This window comes from Solanum dulcamara, chromosome 8 (genome assembly GCF_947179165.1).
Source record: "Solanum dulcamara chromosome 8, daSolDulc1.2, whole genome shotgun sequence".
In the NCBI taxonomy this organism is placed as follows: domain Eukaryota; kingdom Viridiplantae; phylum Streptophyta; class Magnoliopsida; order Solanales; family Solanaceae; genus Solanum; species Solanum dulcamara.
The window spans coordinates 78,189,370-78,208,615 of NC_077244.1; the positions used below are offsets into that span (position 1 = coordinate 78,189,370).

General features: G+C 31.8%; 2 protein-coding genes across 2 annotated transcripts; one reads left to right on the forward strand and one right to left on the reverse strand.

The window, feature by feature from the left end:
• The first annotated feature begins 888 nt into the window (after positions 1-888).
• LOC129900633 (cytochrome b5-like) lies at positions 889-3,670 on the forward strand. Its single transcript, XM_055975648.1, has 3 exons — positions 889-1,283; positions 2,753-2,819; positions 3,267-3,670. Exons 1-3 carry the CDS (start codon positions 1,206-1,208, stop codon positions 3,518-3,520), a joined length of 399 nt encoding a protein of 132 aa, XP_055831623.1. The 5' UTR covers positions 889-1,205; the 3' UTR covers positions 3,521-3,670.
• Positions 3,671-3,920: 250 nt separating this feature from the next.
• Positions 3,921-7,430, reverse strand: LOC129900634 (myricetin 3-O-methyltransferase 3). Its single transcript, XM_055975649.1, has 4 exons — positions 6,960-7,430; positions 5,931-6,241; positions 4,877-4,941; positions 3,921-4,621 (listed from the first exon to the last, which is right to left on the reverse strand). Exons 1-4 carry the CDS (start codon positions 7,379-7,381, stop codon positions 4,322-4,324), a joined length of 1,098 nt encoding a protein of 365 aa, XP_055831624.1. The 5' UTR covers positions 7,382-7,430; the 3' UTR covers positions 3,921-4,321.
• Positions 7,431-19,246: the final 11,816 nt, after the last annotated feature.

The following is a 19,246-nucleotide window of genomic DNA, read 5'->3' on the forward strand; positions in this document are numbered from 1 at the left end:
TTTAATGGTTAGATTGAACACAAGACTTTAAAAAATCAATAGATTCACTCTGTCTGCTTCTACAATCAAGATCAATAAAATTTATAGTGTTATTTTTCAAAATTCCAATCAATCTTACAAGCAAATATGGAAATTTTGAATTGTTATTTGAACAAAGTTATAAAAAGTGTAAAGTTAATAAAATACTCCCTCTCTTCTCTTTTACTTATTAATATATTAAATTTTGTACGCTCATTAAAAAACAATGTTTGATATACGTATTTTATCATAATATTCAAATTAATTGATGTTTAATATAAGTCTTAAAATAATTTTTGAAATACATAATTAATGTTAAAAGTAAAACATGATTTAATTTTTTTAATATATTAAAAGTAACAAATAAACGTAAAAATCTATTTTTGTAACACAAGATAAGTAAAAGTGCAAGATCATTTGGTTGGAAACAAGTTATCCCAGAATTAATTATCCTGAGATTAGTTATTCTGAAATAAAGTGAGATAACTTATTCCACCATATATATGAGATAACCTATTAATCCGTCACTATGATATAAATAATGGGATATGTTATTCAAACTTGCTAATCAAACAAAATATTAAAATTTTATCTCTAGACTATTTTTTTATTCCAGACTATTTATGTTTATTCATTACCCCAAATATCCAAATTAGGTAAAACTTATGTGCTTCAAATAGCACCTTACTCAACAACAAGACCAATTTTTCAAAGTCTGTTGAGCACTCTTTGATTTGATTGTTGGTCTTTTCTTTTTTCTAGTTAATTATAATCCATCATGATGGATTATAATTAACTATCTAAACTTAAACTTTTATATTATCAATGTACGTAATCCTCTTTGAATTCTCCTTTCCTTGCCCCAAATTAAAAAGAATAACACCAAAAACAAATACTATTGTGTATCTACCTAACCTTCCATCTTCTTTGGTTTGACAAGTGATGGCCCAACTATACTCTCCATAATCAAGATCTCACCAAACCCCTATGCATTTTTTCCTCTTTATTTATTAACCCAACAACCCGTCCTGCCATTTCACTCACCTCACTACAAATTTACAGACAATAATCAACACACTCCCTCTCTTTCCCTCGCTCTTCAAGCCTTTCTATATAGGATCTTGAAGAACCAACAATCAAACTCTGATTAATCTTTCTGTTTTCTTACAAAAAGAATTTGTCTATAAATGGGTAAGGTTTACAATTTAGCTGAGGTCTCCCAGCACAACAATCCCAAGGATTGTTGGCTCATTATTAGTGGCAAGGTATAAATATTATTATCTCATCATCTTTAATTTGTACTGATTAAAACTTTCTTTCTTTTTGATGTTATTTTAAGTGGGTAGCTGCATTTTATGCTTTTTATTGTTAGATCTGTTGAAAGATTCAATCTTTATCACTTATCCGTTGCATTTTTTTTAAAATAAATTATTTATGCTTACTTGTCCCCTGCACTTTTTTGATTTTGGGAAAGAGGGGTGTATGTTGGGTGTGGGGTGGGATAGTCTGTGGCTGATCTCCTCTTGTATGGTGTTATCTTCTTGTTTTGTTGATTGAATATTTGTGGATGAGAAATTGCATTTTTAGAATTTAGTGAGTCCAAAATTTAGCTTATGTTGCTCTGAATCTCTAAAAATGTTGTAGCACCCATGTCAAATCCGACTCTACAAAAATGCATTAACTTTTGGAGGATCCTACACGCACCTGGCGACATTTCTGGGGAGTGAAAACAACATATGTCGTAGGGTGTGTCTAGTATGATCCCAAATTTTGTTTAGCCGCTTGACTCCTTATTCTCTACCTCATTGTCCACTTCCTTCACACCAAACACCTTCTAGAAAATCAGTGATATTCTCACATATTTTCTTGCGTTTGGTAAGTGAATAGAAAATGTTGAAAATTATATTTATTTTAAAAGAACTTTGCTTGATGACAAAGTTTGGTAGATCCACGTGATGGTGGTTGGCCATGATGTGGCCTTCACTTTGACTCGTTTGATCTTTTCTTTTCCATTATTCAAGTTCTGAATGCTGGAAAATTGGTAGAGGGAGGTTGGGAAAACAGGGACAAATTCTTCTTGGAAGTGTATGCACTCACTTCCATCACCTCCTTGTAATTTAGAAAACTGTAGGGATTTCCCCCTGAAGCTCATGCTTATGCTTTAGTTTAGAATTTTATCCTAAAATGGGATAAGCTATGACCCCATTCTAATAAACGAGGTTGTCAGAAATTAATATAAATGATGAACACACCTTGTTAATCTCTTAATCATTAACAAAAAGTCTAATGAGTTTCACCATATATGAAAATTAATTTTTGACGATCTCATTTATTGTTAGGGTAATTCATTTCAGGAAAAAAAAAATCTTTAGTTTGTCTTTTTAGAAAAATGGTTCCTTTACTAGTTTAGAACCTTGGTTTCCAAGGAAAAGAAAATCTTATAATTCCTCTTAATTTAAAAAGCCTTGTATACTAATTAAGTAGCTGGCATCACCTGTTGACTTGGATCATCGCCTCCATTCCCTTTTTGGTTTAGTTTTGGAAGTGATGTCAGTAGCGCTTGCTTTTGGCAATGTACTTATTTCATTGTTAATGTATCAATGAGTACCAATGTGTTGGATTGTGTTGAATAGTTGGCCGCAAATGTATCAAATTCTACCTCCGTTTTCTTTTCCTATTTTTCCCTTTCCAAGTGTCTTTTAACTTTTTCATATGCTGCGTTTTATTTGAACAGGTGTATGATGTGACAAAATTCTTGGACGATCACCCAGGTGGTGATGATGTTTTGTTGTCCGCAACAGGTAAAATAGTAGGACATATTCTTCTAGCAAAGAACAACACACTGTATTTTGGTATTCAATTTTAGTTGTCTTAAATATGTCCCAACATGTGTTTGTGTAAAGTTCAGTCGAACATCACTGAAAATCCAGATGTGCCATCTCCGAAATGCTAGACATCTTTGATACAAATAACTATATAATTTTGTAGAAGACACTGGTGTATTGGACCCTGATACTTTTGTCACATTAAAGTACCTTAATTTTTCCCACTATTATAACAGGTAACGTAATTCTTGAAAAGTAACTCTGCGTTTTGGTATTCAACTTGTTCTGATCTTAAATATGCACAAATGTGTCTCTGTGTGTGTGTAAAGTTGAGTCAAACTTTGCTGACTGCCAGATTGTGCCATCTCTGAAATGCTAGACAAATTTGATTGGTTTATGGGCTCGCGATTGTTCTTTCTGCAGGAAAGGATGCAACCGATGATTTTGAGGATGTCGGACACAGCAGTAGTGCTCGAGCAATGTTGGACGAGTATTATGTTGGAGAAATTGATTCTTCAACCATCCCAACAAGTGTCAAGTACACTCCTCCAAAGCAACCTCATTACAACCAGGACAAAACAACAGAGTTCATCATCAAGATTCTCCAGTTCTTGGTTCCTTTGATTATTTTGGGCGTTGCTGTTGGCCTCCGCTTCTACACCAAACAGTCAGCTTGAAGATTGATTTATAGTGATCTCATAATAAGAGTCAAAATCAGCGAGATGTTAGAAGAGAGAAAAAACAGAAAAGAAAGAGTTTTTTCTTTGTTAGCTTGGCAAACCTTTGTTTAAATTCTGGGAACAGTTATGATATGTTGATTTCTGTGATTGTGAGGATGCATGCCTTTGCTTTTTCTTTATTCCCATTTTAACTATCCTTTTTCTTTTTGCTTTATTAGGATCTTGTCACTTCTTCGATGGGTTAATTTCACAGATGATCATATAACTATAGTTTTTTAGTGTCGTTATCAACAAATGTTTTATCATTTTAAATGTCACAACACCATTACGTTGAAGAATGAAAGTAGCTGGGATATATCGGACACCAAGCAAACACCAAAAAACAATTCTACAACAATTCCAAGGTAAATATATTTAGAGTCCTTTATAATGTTAGGACCTTCATGGAAACTCATATTACATAAAAAAAACGTCAGAACAACCAAAAATAATTGGAAATAGACAGCAAATACATAAAATAATTAACTTTTTTATTCTACTCCTTCCGTCACAATTTATGTGACACTTTTTGAATTTCGAGAGTCAAATTAACACGATTTTTTTCATATACCTTATGAAAATTTTGAATTATCTGGTGCTTTTTACGTAGTTTTCAAATATGTAAATTTAAAGATTTCATATCCAAGTTAATTAATCATTATCAAAATTAAAAGCTTTTGACTCTCGAAATCCGAACGGTGCCACATGAATCAGAATAGAAAGAATATTATTATAGCATAAATGAGTTAAAATAGGTAATTAATACTTGTACAATTCCATGACCCAACAATAATATGCTCGAGCCACAATTTTGAGAGCAGTAAATCCAGCTTGTTTAGCCAAATCTTCAAATTGTTGCTTTGTTCTTTCTTTGCCTCCATCAAGCATAGTCATCATTAACATATCAACACAAAATGAATTTTTAGAAATAAGATTAGTCTCTGGATATTCTGGCTGCATTTGTTCTATTACAACAACTTTACCATCTTTTGGCAAAGCTCTCCAACAATTCTTCAATATTTTCACGCAATATTCATCATCCCAATCATGAAGTATTGCCTAAATTTATTATTACCAAGTCAGAGATTGCTGGACGTACTTGCAGATAGTGGTGGATCCATGAGGCTCAAAATACAAAGAAGTAAATAAATAAGAAGTTAGGGATTCAACGTCTAATAAAGACGTCCATCGAATAAAATATATCATGTTTTTATAAATATACTAATAAAAAGAGATAAAAAATAACAATAAGTATTTGTACCAGTATATATATATATATATATATATATATATATAAATGACAAGAATACTGACCTTCAGAAGGATTAGCTCCCCTTGAGGAACACTCTTCAACATGTCTCCTCCAACATGCTCTATGCCTAATATAGCAAATAAGAGTAGTTGAAGCTTTATTTGATCTTTCTTTATCAATTAAATGCATAGCATTATTTTCTATTTTACAAAAATTGGTACTAGATGACGGCATATTCTCAATTTGATTAATTCTTTAACAAATTAGTATTCACAATTTGTGAGGATCACTTTAGCTGTATAAAAAATTCTTGATTAATAATAACATATTAAGATAAATAACTTACTTCAGAAATTCCTTATGAAATCGCTTATGAATTTCAAAAATGTGATATACAAATAGGAAAAATTACCTAATTACCCTATTTTATTTACCATATTTTCCATTACTCCCATCCATGTCAAAAAATTTCAAAAATCCCTTCTTTTCATCCAAATACATTAATTCAGTAATCCGAATACATAAATTCGAAATTCATGAATTATCTCTATGTTCAATATATCATGCTTTAAATGTTATTTGCTGATACATAAAATCCTAATTAATGTATCCGGATTACTGAATTAATGTATCCGGATTACCATGTTTTTAAGAGATTTCTATAAATTGAAAAAGAATAGAAAAAAATGATAATTAATCCTTTACACTATGTAATTTATGTAAGTTATACATAAAAATAATATGTGATATTATGTGATTTAGTTTATTAGTATTCTAAATCTTAGTTAGTATTCAATATATCCTATTCAAGTAGATAAAGAGATGGTTGAATCAATCTTTTGTTGAAAGTTCAATTTTTTCAGAGAGCAAGACAATATGAATGTTCTATCATATTCCATTAATAGTCCATCAATATACTAAAGGGGTTATACTATATATTTGGTGTGAAAATAGACCTATGTTTCTATTGGCAGCGGATTTCCAGTACATGACCAAGGCAATTGCTATCTTATTACCTCACACAACAATTAAGAATATATATGATGCCTATTCAATCAATATGCTTGGTACTAAAGGAAAAAAAATATGCACAATATATATGGTTTTGGTAGTTACCTTCATAAGTAGGTGCATCTTTGATGACATGGGGTAGGTCAAAATTAATACCCTTGATATTAGGATACTTGGAAATTATAGAAGCTAATGATATTCCAAGTCCACCTCCCACATCTATGACCTCTTTTACTCCTTGGAAGCCATTGTAACACTCAAGAATTCTCTTCATATCAATGCAAGTGACGTTTTGCATAGCTTTGTTGAATACTCCATTAAATCTACTATCTTTTCCATGGTATTCAAATGCATGCACCCCATGGACCTTGTTGAATGGTATCTCACCCTCTAGTATTGCATCTTTCAAATGAAACCTTAACAAAAAGTCAATTTTTTTTTATATCCAATTAATATTAATCTAAGATCACAAATGAAACAAGCTAGGGATTTAACTTATATAATACTCCATTAACATATAATTTTTTTTTACACTATCGGTGTATTTTAACCTGTTATAGTAGGTTGGTTTACGTAAATATCTAATTTTTAGGCTACCATTTAGATTCCGTCCATATTTTTAAAAGTTGGGACTGATAAAGTATTAAATTATCGTGTAACGTTTACAAAATTTTAGACCGTGGTCTAATTACGTTTTTCATATAAGATTTTCAATTTGCTGAAAATCAATCTTTAGATGGTAGTTGTGGACATTGAAATTTTGTGGGACTCTACAAGACGAGTCCAATTTAGTTGAGGTTCTTAGAGACTACTCTACCTAAACCCTAGTTCACGCCTATATATAACATATTTCCTTGAAGAGGCCTCTCAAATATCCCATAAACTCTTGAGATATTCATAAAAAGATCAAGATATGACCGAACTCTTCTTGACAATTAAATAATTCTCGAAGATCCACAAAATCTTCCTTACATGGAGATCAAATTAATTCCAAGGAGGTCCAAATCATCCTACGTTCGAGATACACGCTACTAACAGCCCTCAAATTACAAAGAAAATTCAGAGAGAAGAATCAAGGGAAGAATAAAATTATTTAACTCAATGAACGAAGTATGAAAAAACACGAAATCTTACCAAGAATTAACAGCAATTGGATCAGTAGCCAGTAGTAAAAAATGAGCTATTGATGATCCATCTTTATCTGAGATTAAACTTTGGCTCAATGGAGTCAAATTGTATGATGTGTGAATATTTCCATCATCATCTTTTGTAATGTTGCATGTGAGAAAAGATTGACTAGCAAGAAATCTTAGAATCCTTTCAAGAATAAGTGGGGCATTATTAGGATTTTTTGTGGAAATTTGAGATGCAATTTCATAAGAAGATAGTTTTTGAGTAGTAGATTTTGCTATAATCTCAAATAGGTCAAGTTCAATGGCAGCTCTTAATACCATGTTAAGGAATAAACCACAAGGAAGGTGCATAACTTTCATCATAGAAATTTCCTCTTCATTGGACATAACAACATTATCCATTGATAAAGCCATATTGTCCATTTTTTGAAATAACAATAACTCGAAGGTGTTCGATTTGTTTTTTGAGAGAGAATTTAAGTAATTAGCTTATGAATTTTAAGAAATTTGCTTCATATAATATACTATATAGCTAGAGAGTTTTGAAAGTAGTTACTTTTTTTTTTCATTTTTATTAATTCCATTTCTTTAATGATTATCTGCGGTCGAATATTTTGACAATTCAACTAATGAAGGTATTTAAGGGTTTGTTAGGCAGAATAGATTATAGGAAAATTTTACAAATAATCACTATAATAAATTTAATTAGGCTCTTTAGCAATAGTTTGTATATTTACGGGTTGTAATTATAGTTTAAGTTGTCTCGTTTGTATAATTCGCTAATAATTGAGTTATTTTTATATAAACTCAAAATAATGAATTTATACAAATACAAACATCAGAACTTTAAACAGTTAATATAAATTATATTATACAAAATTACATTATATAAAAGTTATACAAATTATATTATACAAATTTCTAATTATACAAAAGTGTGAATTATACAAATTAGGACCATAATTAATGTTAAATATTAGTGGTGAATTATAAATTAATTAAACTATAGCTATTTTAACTAATTAGCTAGTATATGTTTACTTATTCGTGAATCGTAAATTGCATATTATTAGGTTCGGTCGAACACGTACGCCTCCGTCCAGGAAAAACGTCAAAGAACTGGACCATAATGAAAATAAAAGTATGTGAATTTTCGACATGTTTAAACCTAAAATGGCGTTTTGATTTTAGTTTTATTTATACTTTGAAATATCATGTTTACATTTTTTCTGGAAACTTTTGAAAATTAGTTATAATTTGACTTTTAGCATTTGAACCACTGGTTTCGACTAAATAGTTTTGAAAATTGTTCTTTTATTTTTTGAAATATATCAAATTGTTAGTTGATTGTGAGGAGGAACGTTAACACAGAACACTACTTTGCTGATTAACCTGAGGAATAATAATTTTATTATTATTCAATTTTTTAAAATATTTATAGTGTTGGTATAATACAGTAGTAACCGTTTATTATATTTTTCACCAAAAAACACAAACGTTATTATTTTATTGTGTATAGATATCTTTTTTTAAAAAAAAATCACTTTTTTACTTTTTTTGATATATTTATTTGTTCTATAGGTAAGTTTATACTATAGATTAAAAATTTGAAGTTTTAAAAAGACCGAGTAATATATATATATCTTATACTTCCTTTGTTCACTTTTACTTATCCAATTCAATATTCAAAAAATAAAATTTTATTTTTACTTGTTATTTTTAACATATCAAAAAAAAATATTTTTGTTTTGTTTTACCCGATCAATTACTTATTCTCCAAAGTCCAAATCATTTTCAAGACCTAAATCTATACAACAATTAATATGGATATCAAGATAAAATACTCCTACTAATTATTATTTTTAAAAAAATATATAAATAATATAATGTCCAAAATGAACAAGTAAAACTGAACGGTGAGTATTTATTAGTCAAAGAAGAAGAGCTTTTGATTTAAGTAGGTGTGAGGATTGCCTTTACTTTTTGTTCCCATTTTAACAGTTTATTTTTATTTTTATTTTTAAATGTATCAATATATACCTCTCCTGGTCTTGCTTTATTAGGATCTTATCACTTTCTTGATGGATATAAATTTCCCAAATGGTCAAAGTTTATTTTTAAATATATCAATAATCTACGTCTTTTGATCTTGTTTTAATAGAATATTGTCCTTGATAGATATAAATTATAAATTTCACAAATGATCATGATATACTATAATTTTTAATTTTTTTTGCGCCAAAGTTGCTAAAATTTGTTTTATCACTTAAAAATCACAATACTATTGCATACATTGATGATCAAATAATCACTATAGTCTGAAAGTGTAACTTCACTCTTTTTTTTCATCATCTTTTTTACTTTTCTTAACAACACTGAAGAAAAATAAACAAATGTAAAATAAACAATAGGCTCTTAAAATAAATCAAAGTGAGGGTTAATTATATTCTCGTTATTTCTTTTTATCATAATAATTTATATTACGGGTTCTTTTGATTTATAGAATAGATAAAATTATCTTATAAAATATTTCGTGGAATTACCATCCCTTATTTCTAGTACCAAACAACTCGTAAAGGTTTGGCAAGATTACTGTAGGCTAGAGGATTTGGCAAAACTAGTATAGCAGAAACCTGCACTTTTTTAATTATTTAGTTTTCTTTTATTTCTTGGTAAGCGACTTTTGGAATAGATAAAAAAAGAGAAAATTGAATAAGTGACGTATTTAAATGTTGTTATTACTTATCTTAACAAGATTCTTAAGTTTTCGAGTCCTAACATTAAATTACTAACAACATTTAACATATTTTATTTTAAAAATGTGTAAATAATAAATAAGTTAGTGATGCATTAATGATAATGTATATTTTCCATAAATTTAGGAGTGCATCCATAAATTTCTCTCAGTGTTGAGATGTAAAGAAGGTAGTTAAAGGAGTTAGGAAATTAGTTAGAAGTAAGGGCAGTATAGTCATTTTACCTAATACATAGTTAGAACTAACTAACCAATTAATTAGTTAGTTAAGATAGGGTAATGCTCTATATATGTATAGAGCAACTATGTACAGAAGAGATAATTAGGGCATTTCACATTGAGCCCCAAAATAAAAAAAAATCTTCTCTCTTCTTCATCTCTCTTCTTCGTCTCTTCTTCATCTCTGTTGTTTCTCCATGTATGATTTGTGAATGAGAAGAGCTCAAATAAGCTCATGGTATCAGAGTGTGGTCTCTGTAACGAGTGCACCTAGCTGATTCAAAGACTCGAAGATCAGAGTCAAAGCTGTTAGCTCGTAGGTTGTAGATCTAAGCTCCGTCGAAGCTAAATCTGCAACAAACACTGACTTCCGCAACAAAGAGCTCAAAAACAGGTTGAAGAAATGACAGGTGAAGCCGTAGATTCAGCGCAACGAGTGGGTATACCAAGTTCAGCAAACTCAGCAGGTAACAATGGACAAGGTATTGACTATAATCATCCCCTATTCCTTAGTCCTATAGATGTGAGTGGTATAAGCATCATCTCGTTTCAGTTACAAGGTGTTGAAAACTACACCCTGTGGAATCGGTCGATCAAATTAGCACTGTTAGGTAGAAACAAGTTAGGGCTTATGGATGGAACGTGTAGAAAAGAAATGTATGTTGAAGAACTGTGGGGCCAATGGGAAAGAACAAATGCAATTGTGTTGTCATGGCTTATGAATTCAGTCTCGAAGAGTTTGTTGAGTGGAATCACATTTGCGTCAAATGCTTCAAATGTGTGGACTGATCTGCAAGAGAGGTTCGACAGAGTTGATGGATCAAGATCTTATAGCCTACACAAAGAAATAGCTACATTGCAACAAAGAACAACTTCTGTATCAGCATATTATACAAGGCTGAAAGCATTGTGGGATGAGTTTGAAGTGTTAGTGCCCTCGCCTTGCTGCAATTGTGAGAAATCCAGAGGCTTTGTAGCTCATATGAATAGACAAAAGCTGTATCAATTTCTAATGGGGCTGAATGACACATATCATCAAGCTAGGAGTCAAATTCTCATGATAGATCCCTTACCTACTGTCAATCAAGCGTATGCTATGATAGTAGGAGATGAGAGTCAAAAGGCTGTAGTTACAGGAATCAACAATTTGGGGCTGTATGCATCACCTTCTGATTCAGTAGCTATGTACTCCAGAGTTGGCAACAGTTCAGGTATTAACAATAGGTTCAAGAAAAATGCATCATTAATCTATGATTTTTGTAAGTGTAGGGGCCACACCAAAGAGACCTGCTATAAGGTGGTGGGGGTACCCCCCAGATTTCAAGTCCAAAAGGAAGGTTTAGAGTGCAAACATGGTTCATGTAGATACCAATTGCCATACGAATCACCAGTCAAGTCAGGCTAACTTCTCTTATGGCTTGAACACAAATGTGACTGATGAAGCATTGTGGGGCAGAAATAGCACAGTGCAGAACACTGCAGACAAATCACCAATTCCTACTTCAAACAAGGCAGCTGAGAGAGAGGTCAAACAACTACTCCAAGTTGTACATTCACTAAATATCAATATGAACAAATTCTTATGATGATGAATCAACAGTCTGGTTCAAGGGCCAATGCACCTGATTGCAATAAGGCAAATAATGCAGGTAAGGCCCTATTTGTAACTAAAAAAAGTGAAGTGTGGATTGTGGATACAGGTGCAACAAACCATATGGTGTCTAATCTGGAGATGTTACTAAAGGAGTCTGTACTTCAACTTAACACTCCTAAGGATGTGTGTCTACCAAATGGTGGTACCACTAAAGTAACTCATATTAGTTCTTGTAGTCTACCATCTAGAAGTATGATTACTAATGTGTTTCATATTCCAGAGTTCAAGTATAACTTGATGTCTGTCAGCAAAATAACCAAGGAATTAGGCTGCTCTGTCTCCTTCTTCCTTGATTTCTGTGTTTTCCAGGAACTCTACACTGGGAAGGTGAAGGAAGTTGGTAAAGAAGAAGGGGGCCTATATCTGCTATAGAGCCAATTAACTCAAGGTGTGCAAGTAATCTCAAGGAGTCTGCATATTCTGTTGATGCTGCATATCCAACAGACAAGGAAATAGATATGGAACTGTGGCATAAAAGGCTAGGACATGTGTCTTCAGCTGTACTAGCTAAGATGTTCACTATGAATAAAGTTAGTATGTGTAAGGTGTCTGAATACTTAGTGTGTCCATTTGCAAAACAAACTAGACCTGTATTTCCTTCTAGTATCATCAAAAGTAGTAGTTGCTTTGATTTGGTACATGTTGATGTTTGGGGACCTTATAATACTGCTACATTTGATGGCAACAAGTATTTCCTTACAATAGTTGATGATTTCTCAAGAATGACTTGGGTATTCTTACTTAAACACAAATCAGATGTATGTGTGTCTCTTAAACTTTTCCTGCAGTATACTCAAAATCAGTTTGGCAAGGTGATCAAGGTCTTAAGGTCGGATAATGGTACTGAGTTTGTGAACTCAGTATGTGATAATATGTTCAAATCACTGGGTATCATACATCAAAGGTCCTGTCCATACACTCCTCAACAAAATGGGGTGGCTGAGAGGAAACACAGACACCTACTAGAAGTAACCAGAGCCCTCAGATTTCAAGCAAAAATACCTATCAAATTTTGGGGTCATTGTGTACTAGCTGTTGTTTACCTGGTTAGTAGATTTCCTAGTAGTGTACTTGAGTTCCAATCTCCCTATGAAAGAGTGTATGGCAGAAAACCTGGTTTGTCTCATTTGAGAACCATTGGCTGTCTAGCCCTAGCCAAGAATCCATTGAACATGATAAACTCATGCCAAGATCAAAGTTAGCTGTGCACATGGGCTACTCTGAAGTACAGAAAGGCTATATTTTGTTTGACTTACACAATAACATATTCTTTGTCAGCAGGGATGTTCACTTTAGAGAAACCATATTTCCTTTTGCCAAGGATGATCACTCTGCAACACAACAGTTGTTTATAGATAATCTACAAGGTCTAGGTGAGACAGCTTCCCAGCTTCAACTATTCCCATCCATTAGCTCAGGTCCTGCTCCATCTGTAATACCAGTTGAGGCTGCATATGGCCATCCAGAGGCTGGTGAGCAAGACTGTTTGTCCACCCAACCTCACACTGATGCAAGTGGTCCTGGTATGTCTGGGCAACCTCTTACCAGAAGATCTGCCAGGTCTAAACATCCTCCCATATGGCTGAAGGATTTTGTCTCTCTGAATGCTATCCAGGATGTTCCATATCCACTATCCAACTATGTAAGCTACTCTCATCTGTCTCCTTCTCATTAGTGTTTTATTGCAGCTACATCCACTGTGATAGAACCTACCAGCTATGCTGAAGCAGTCAAAGACCCAAGATGGGTTGAAGCTATGCAGACAGAGATCCAAGCCTTAGAAAGCAAAAACACCTGGGAGGTCACTTCCTTACCTGTTGGGAAGAAGCCTATTGGTTGCATATGGATCTACAAGGTTAAATACAAATCCACAGGTGAAATAGAGAGGTTCAAAGCCAGGCTAGTAGCTAAAGGATACAACCAACAAGAAGGGATTGATTACACAGAAACCTTCTCTCCTGTTGTGAAGATGGTGACTGTTAGGGCTGTCCTTGCCATTGCAGCTTCAAAGCAGTGGCACATCCATCAAATGGATGTCTTCAATGCATTTCTACATGGAGACCTAGAGGATGAAATATATATGCAGCTACCTCAGGGCTTTGTCAGTCAAGGGGAGAAGGTATGTAGACTAACAAAGTCCCTTTATGGACTCAAACAAGCTCCAAGGCAGTGGAACCACAAACTTACTGAGGCCCTTATTTCTCTCAAGTTCAAACAAAGCCAACATGATTACTCCCTATTCATCAACAAGTCAGCAGAAGGTATTGTCATTGTGCTTGTATATGTAGATGACATGTTAGTCACTGGCAGCAGCCTAAAGTTGATAGAAGAGACAAAGAAAGCTCTACAAAGTGCATTCAAGATGAAGGACTTAGGGGAGCTCAAATACTTCTTGGGGATTGAATTTTCAAGGTCCACAACAGGAATACTCATGCATCAGAGGAAGTACACCCTTGATCTGATAGCAGAAGTAGGGATGACTGCAATTAAGCTAGTAGCAACACCAATAGATGCCAATATCAAGCTCACATCAAAACTCTATGATGACCATGTGAACCAAAAGCAAGAAGAGTCACATGATCCTCTAATAGATCAGGCAGCTTATCAAAAACTCATAGGTAAACTGCTGTACCTCAATATGACAAGGCCAGATATAGCCTTCAGTACTCAAACATTAAGCCAGTTCTTGAACCAGCCAAAGAAGTTCCACATGGAGGCAGCCCTAAGAGTAGTCAAGTATTTGAAGAGACAACCTGGACAAGGCATTCTGCTATCCAGTAAATCAGACAACCAAATTACAGCCTTTTGTGATGTAGATTGGGCAGCATGTGCACTCACCAGAAAATCAGTCACAGGTTACTTAATCAAAATGGGAAAATCACTAATATCTTGGAAAGCCAAGAAACAAACCACAGTGTCTAGAAGTTCAGCTGAGGCTGAATATAAAAGCATGGCTTCTACTGTTTCAGAACTTGTGTGGTTGCTGGGAATGTTGAAGGAAGTTGAGGCTGATATGAAAGTTCCAGTGCAGATTTATAGTGATAGCAAAGCTGTCATTTAAATTGCAGCCAATCCAGTTTATCACGAAAGAACAAAACACATAGAGATAGATTGTCATTTCATCAGAGAAAGATTACAACAAGGCATGATCAAGGTTGACTACTTATCAACCCAAGAACAACCAGCTGATATACTGACAAAGGGACTGCCTAGAGCTCAACATGAGCACCTTCTATCCAAGCTAGGAGTCTTGAATATTTTTACACCTCCTAGCTTGAAGGGGAGTATTGAGATGTAAAGAAGGTAGTTAAAGGAGTTAGGAAATTAGTTAGAAGTAAGGGCAGTATAGTCATTTTACCTAATACATAGTTAGAACTAACTAACCAATTAGTTAGTTAGTTAAGATAGGGTAATGCTCTATATATGTATAGAGCAACTATGTACAGAAGAGATAATTAGGGCATTTCACATTGAGCCCCAAAATAAAAAAAAATCTTCTCTCTTCTTCATCTCTCTTCTTCATCTCTTCTTCATCTCTGTTGTTTCTCCATGTCTGATCTGTGAATGAGAAGAGCTCAAATAAGCTCACTCAGTCAGTTTGTGGTTCTTCTATTTATCAGATATACTTTATTTTTCTTCCGTCTTCTCTATTCACCTTTTTTTCTAGTATCTAAATTGATTTTTTTGTGATTTATTGGTGGAAAATGTCAGTATGTTTTCAATAGTGATTCAACATGATAGATGAGAAAGTGCCAGTGTGTTTTCTTCTAGTATCTAGATTTATTTATTTAAAAAAATTAAAATAAAAAACTTTTTTAAAAAGTAAATATATAGAAAATTAAAATAAGGTAATGCTTATGACAGTATTGTATATAGTTGGTATAATGTGAATGAAAACTGCTTGTATGTAATGTTAATAGAAACTGCTTTACTAAATATATAGTATATAATGTAGAGTATGCAATTGGTATTAAGACATGTGTATGTATGCAATGTCAATGAAAACTGCTTCACTAACTTATTCATAAGTGTATGAATTTGACATATAAATTGATAACAAATGATGAACTAAATTTAATCAACTTGAGAAAGGGTTAGAAACCTATAATAATGTAGATTTCACACATTTCATTAAAATCACAAGTAAAGTAATAAGAATGTACTTTTAATACCTAATTCATACTCACATCCATCAACAATAATTTACAGTGACGTATAAAATCAACTTTGTTCATGGAATAGATGAAATTAAGTCTCTCGGTCATGAAATAGATGAAATAAATCAAAGAATGAATCTTTGTTCAAGAATGAAATCTTATTGGAACTGTCCATATCTAGTTCATCCTTTAGAACCATATCACATTCCAGATATGATGAAATAGGATGAATTGAGACGATATTTTGTAATTACGTAATTATCTTGAATATAACCATTTTTATTTTTTCGATCGTCTGGAAGGAAAAAAAAGAGTTTGTTATTTCTTCAATAACTTCTGATCTCTAGTGGACCTCTCAATTGGATTCGAACTCAGATGAAGTTTTGATCAATGAACGGATCTTGTAGGAATATTCCCAAGAAGTTCTTCGATTTTTTTTAAAACGGGTGATTGATCATTTGCTTTTCACGTTTTGTAAATAGCCGAGACATTAAAAAATATCCAAAAAGACATTTCATAAATCGACCTGATTCTAAAAGTAATAAGAATGCATTTTTAATACCTACTTCATATTCACATCTACCATCACTAAATCCAATTTTTATACCTATTTTGCAAACGGATGAACATATTTCAAGTTCATTCATAATTCATTCATCAAAAATTGTCTGCGGAATATATATCACTTAATAAAATTATAAAACATAACATACATGATCTAAAAAATTAATATCATCAAAATATGAAAAAATAATAATTAAACTTTCAATACATTTGGAACAACTTTTCTTTTTTTAGACTTGAAATCCTTCAAATCGTTCTTTACACCTACACTAGACTTTAACTTTTTTTTTGTGAAGTCTCATCCTTCATGAAATTTTTGTCTTTTTTGTGATGTGTTTCTTGAACTAAGTCTGAATTAGAATTGTCTTACGGAGAAGAGGCGACATTCTTGCACTTCCTCTTTTTGTCTGATTGTTTTGTAGCACTAATTTGAATGATAACAATCCGTATTCTTTTTATGGTCCTTCTCCGATATTTGCGTGAGCAAATCAAAGCTCGATCGATCGCTCAAGCCATGATTAATTATGCTCTAATTTGGGACTTTTTTAGAGTGAGATAAAAGGAGATTTTAATTTTTTGTTCATGACTTCAAATTGAAGCAAAAAATCACACAAAAGTTAGAGATTGAAAAATAAATAAAATATCATTGAAATAAGGTTGAAGATACATTACTCAAAGTCATATCATACAAGTATTATCAAAATCTATAAATACGGGAATGGAGATGGCTATGATTTTATTTTTTTTAGAGAAGATTAGGGAGAAAGGTTTGAGATTATAAGAGATGGTTGAAATTTTTACCTTTTTGAAAAACGTATTACTCAACCTCAAAATTATAGTAATATGATTTCTTTAATAACTCCTCCCTAAATTGTAGTAGTTTGATTTACTCTTAACTCCTCCCAAAAAAAAATGCACTCTTTTAACTTTCTCTTACATTCATTAAATACTAAATTAAAAAAAATATTAATATTAATTAATTCAAATCTATTATCACTCGTGATTAGTTTGTTATATTATTAATTAATAAATTTATGAAGTGTAATATATGATCTTAAATAAATATGGAGTTTGATTTTTTCTAAAAAAAACTTTGAAAAGTAAGAAAAATGGGTAGCCCAAGAGGAAGTCATTAATTAATTTTATGGTATTTGGTTACCATCACTAAAAAGATGAAATTGACTTCCCAACAATTATATTGGAGGGTTGTTATGTATTGTGGTGGTTAGTTCGAATATAATATTTATTTTAATTGTTATTTAAATTATACTGTGATGTATCGTTAAATATATTATTATGTAATGATGATAAATTTTATTTTATGTAACGATCCATTTAATGCAAAGCATATTAACCTAGATTCCTGAGAACATGTCTTAATTATATCTAGAGAAGTAGATTGCTCAGCACCACTAGGAGATGAGAAACTATATGTGAAGTTAGAGAGCCTCGTTATCCTCTTCTCTTATATTAGCCTCGTTATCTTCTTCTCTTATATTTTTTCTTTCTCATTTTGTATTTTCTTATAATCTAATAATCATATTTTATCTTTTATCCAATTTTTTTATAGTAGTTCTACTCCATATTCTACTTTTCTGATAAGGTCTACCCCATATTTTACTTTTCTGATAAGTTTATCTTTCAAATTGTTGATGTGTGATATTATGTAAGGATAGAAAATAATAAATCTATTCAAATGTTATATAAATAATACAACACAATACAATATAATATGATATATCCTGAAATTATATGTAACAACCATCAAAGTGTTATAATTGGTTGTATGTAATTAAATTCTTTAAAATAACTCTTAATTTAGATTACTTGCTTTAATTCAAATTGTGGAGCCTTACTCATCGCCGTAGTCATAACTTATATCCTCACTTTTGATCGGAAGTTATTATCCTTCATAATTATCTCAGTTTTTAATTCCATATTATTTTCAATTTTTTAGCACTAAAATGCTTGATAAAAAAGAGATCCAATTTGCTCACATTAATTATTATTAATCTTTAATAATACTTTTCTAAAAAAATATTTTTTTCATGGTGCCTCATGCCTTTGAAACTTGACCATGTTGTTGAATAAAGCAAGTTGATGTATATATCGGACACCAACCAAACACCAAAAAATAATATTAAACAAAGTAACAGAGAAAAAAAAAACAAATCCATGATATATTAGGAGTCCTTTATAATGTTAGGACCTTAATTCAAGGAAAATCATGTTACATAAACAACATTAGAACAATCAAACATAATTGGAAATAGACAGTAAAATCATAAACCAATTAACTTTTTATTCGATAAAGACTTTACTCTTTCTGTCCCAATTTATATGTTATTTTCCAAATTTCAAGAGTCCAATAAATTTTTCTTTTACCTCCATTTTTTCCTTTTTTGGTTTCCAATATATATATATGACAAGAATACTGACTTCAGAAGGATGAACTCCCCTTGAGGAACATTCTTCAACAACACAACCTGTCTCCTCCAACATGCTCTATGCCTAATATAACAAGCAAGAGTAGTTGAAGCTTTATTTGATCTTTCAATATTAATTAATTAAATGCATAGCATTATTTTTATTTTTACAAAAAATGGTACTAGATGATGTCTTATCCTCAATCTAATTATAAATTCTTAACAAATTAAATTAGTATTGACAATTTAGAAGGATTGTTCGAGTTATGTATAAAAAATCGTTGACTATTAATAACATAATAAGTAAAATAACTTTAGAAATTCTGATTTGCTTACTATTCCCGAGTTTCAAAAAGGGAATAAAAATAATTGGGGATTATTATGTGATTTTTTGTGGGAATTTGAGATGCAATTTCATAGGAAGATAATTGTTGCGTATTAGATTTTGCTATAATCTCAAATAGGTCAAGTTCAATGGCAGCTCTTAATACCATGTTAAGGAATAAACCACAA

What these genes read in the sequence shown, in the direction of transcription:
- LOC129900633 (XM_055975648.1), top strand. Translation starts at nt 1,206, where the DNA reads ATGGGTAAGGTTTACAATTTAGCTGAGGTCTCCCAGCACAACAATCCC. An exon ending in GGCTCATTATTAGTGGCAAG is followed by an intron (nt 1,284 to 2,752) that starts GTATAAATATTA and finishes TTATTTGAACAG; the next exon opens with GTGTATGATGTGACAAAATT. An exon ending in TGTTTTGTTGTCCGCAACAG is followed by an intron (nt 2,820 to 3,266) that starts GTAAAATAGTAG and finishes TTCTTTCTGCAG; the next exon opens with GAAAGGATGCAACCGATGAT.
- LOC129900634 (XM_055975649.1), bottom strand. Translation starts at nt 7,381, where the DNA reads ATGGACAATATGGCTTTATCAATGGATAATGTTGTTATGTCCAATGAA. An exon ending in CCAATTGCTGTTAATTCTTG is followed by an intron (nt 6,242 to 6,959) that starts GTAAGATTTCGT and finishes CTTTTTGTTAAG; the next exon opens with GTTTCATTTGAAAGATGCAA. An exon ending in AGATGCACCTACTTATGAAG is followed by an intron (nt 4,942 to 5,930) that starts GTAACTACCAAA and finishes TTGCTATATTAG; the next exon opens with GCATAGAGCATGTTGGAGGA.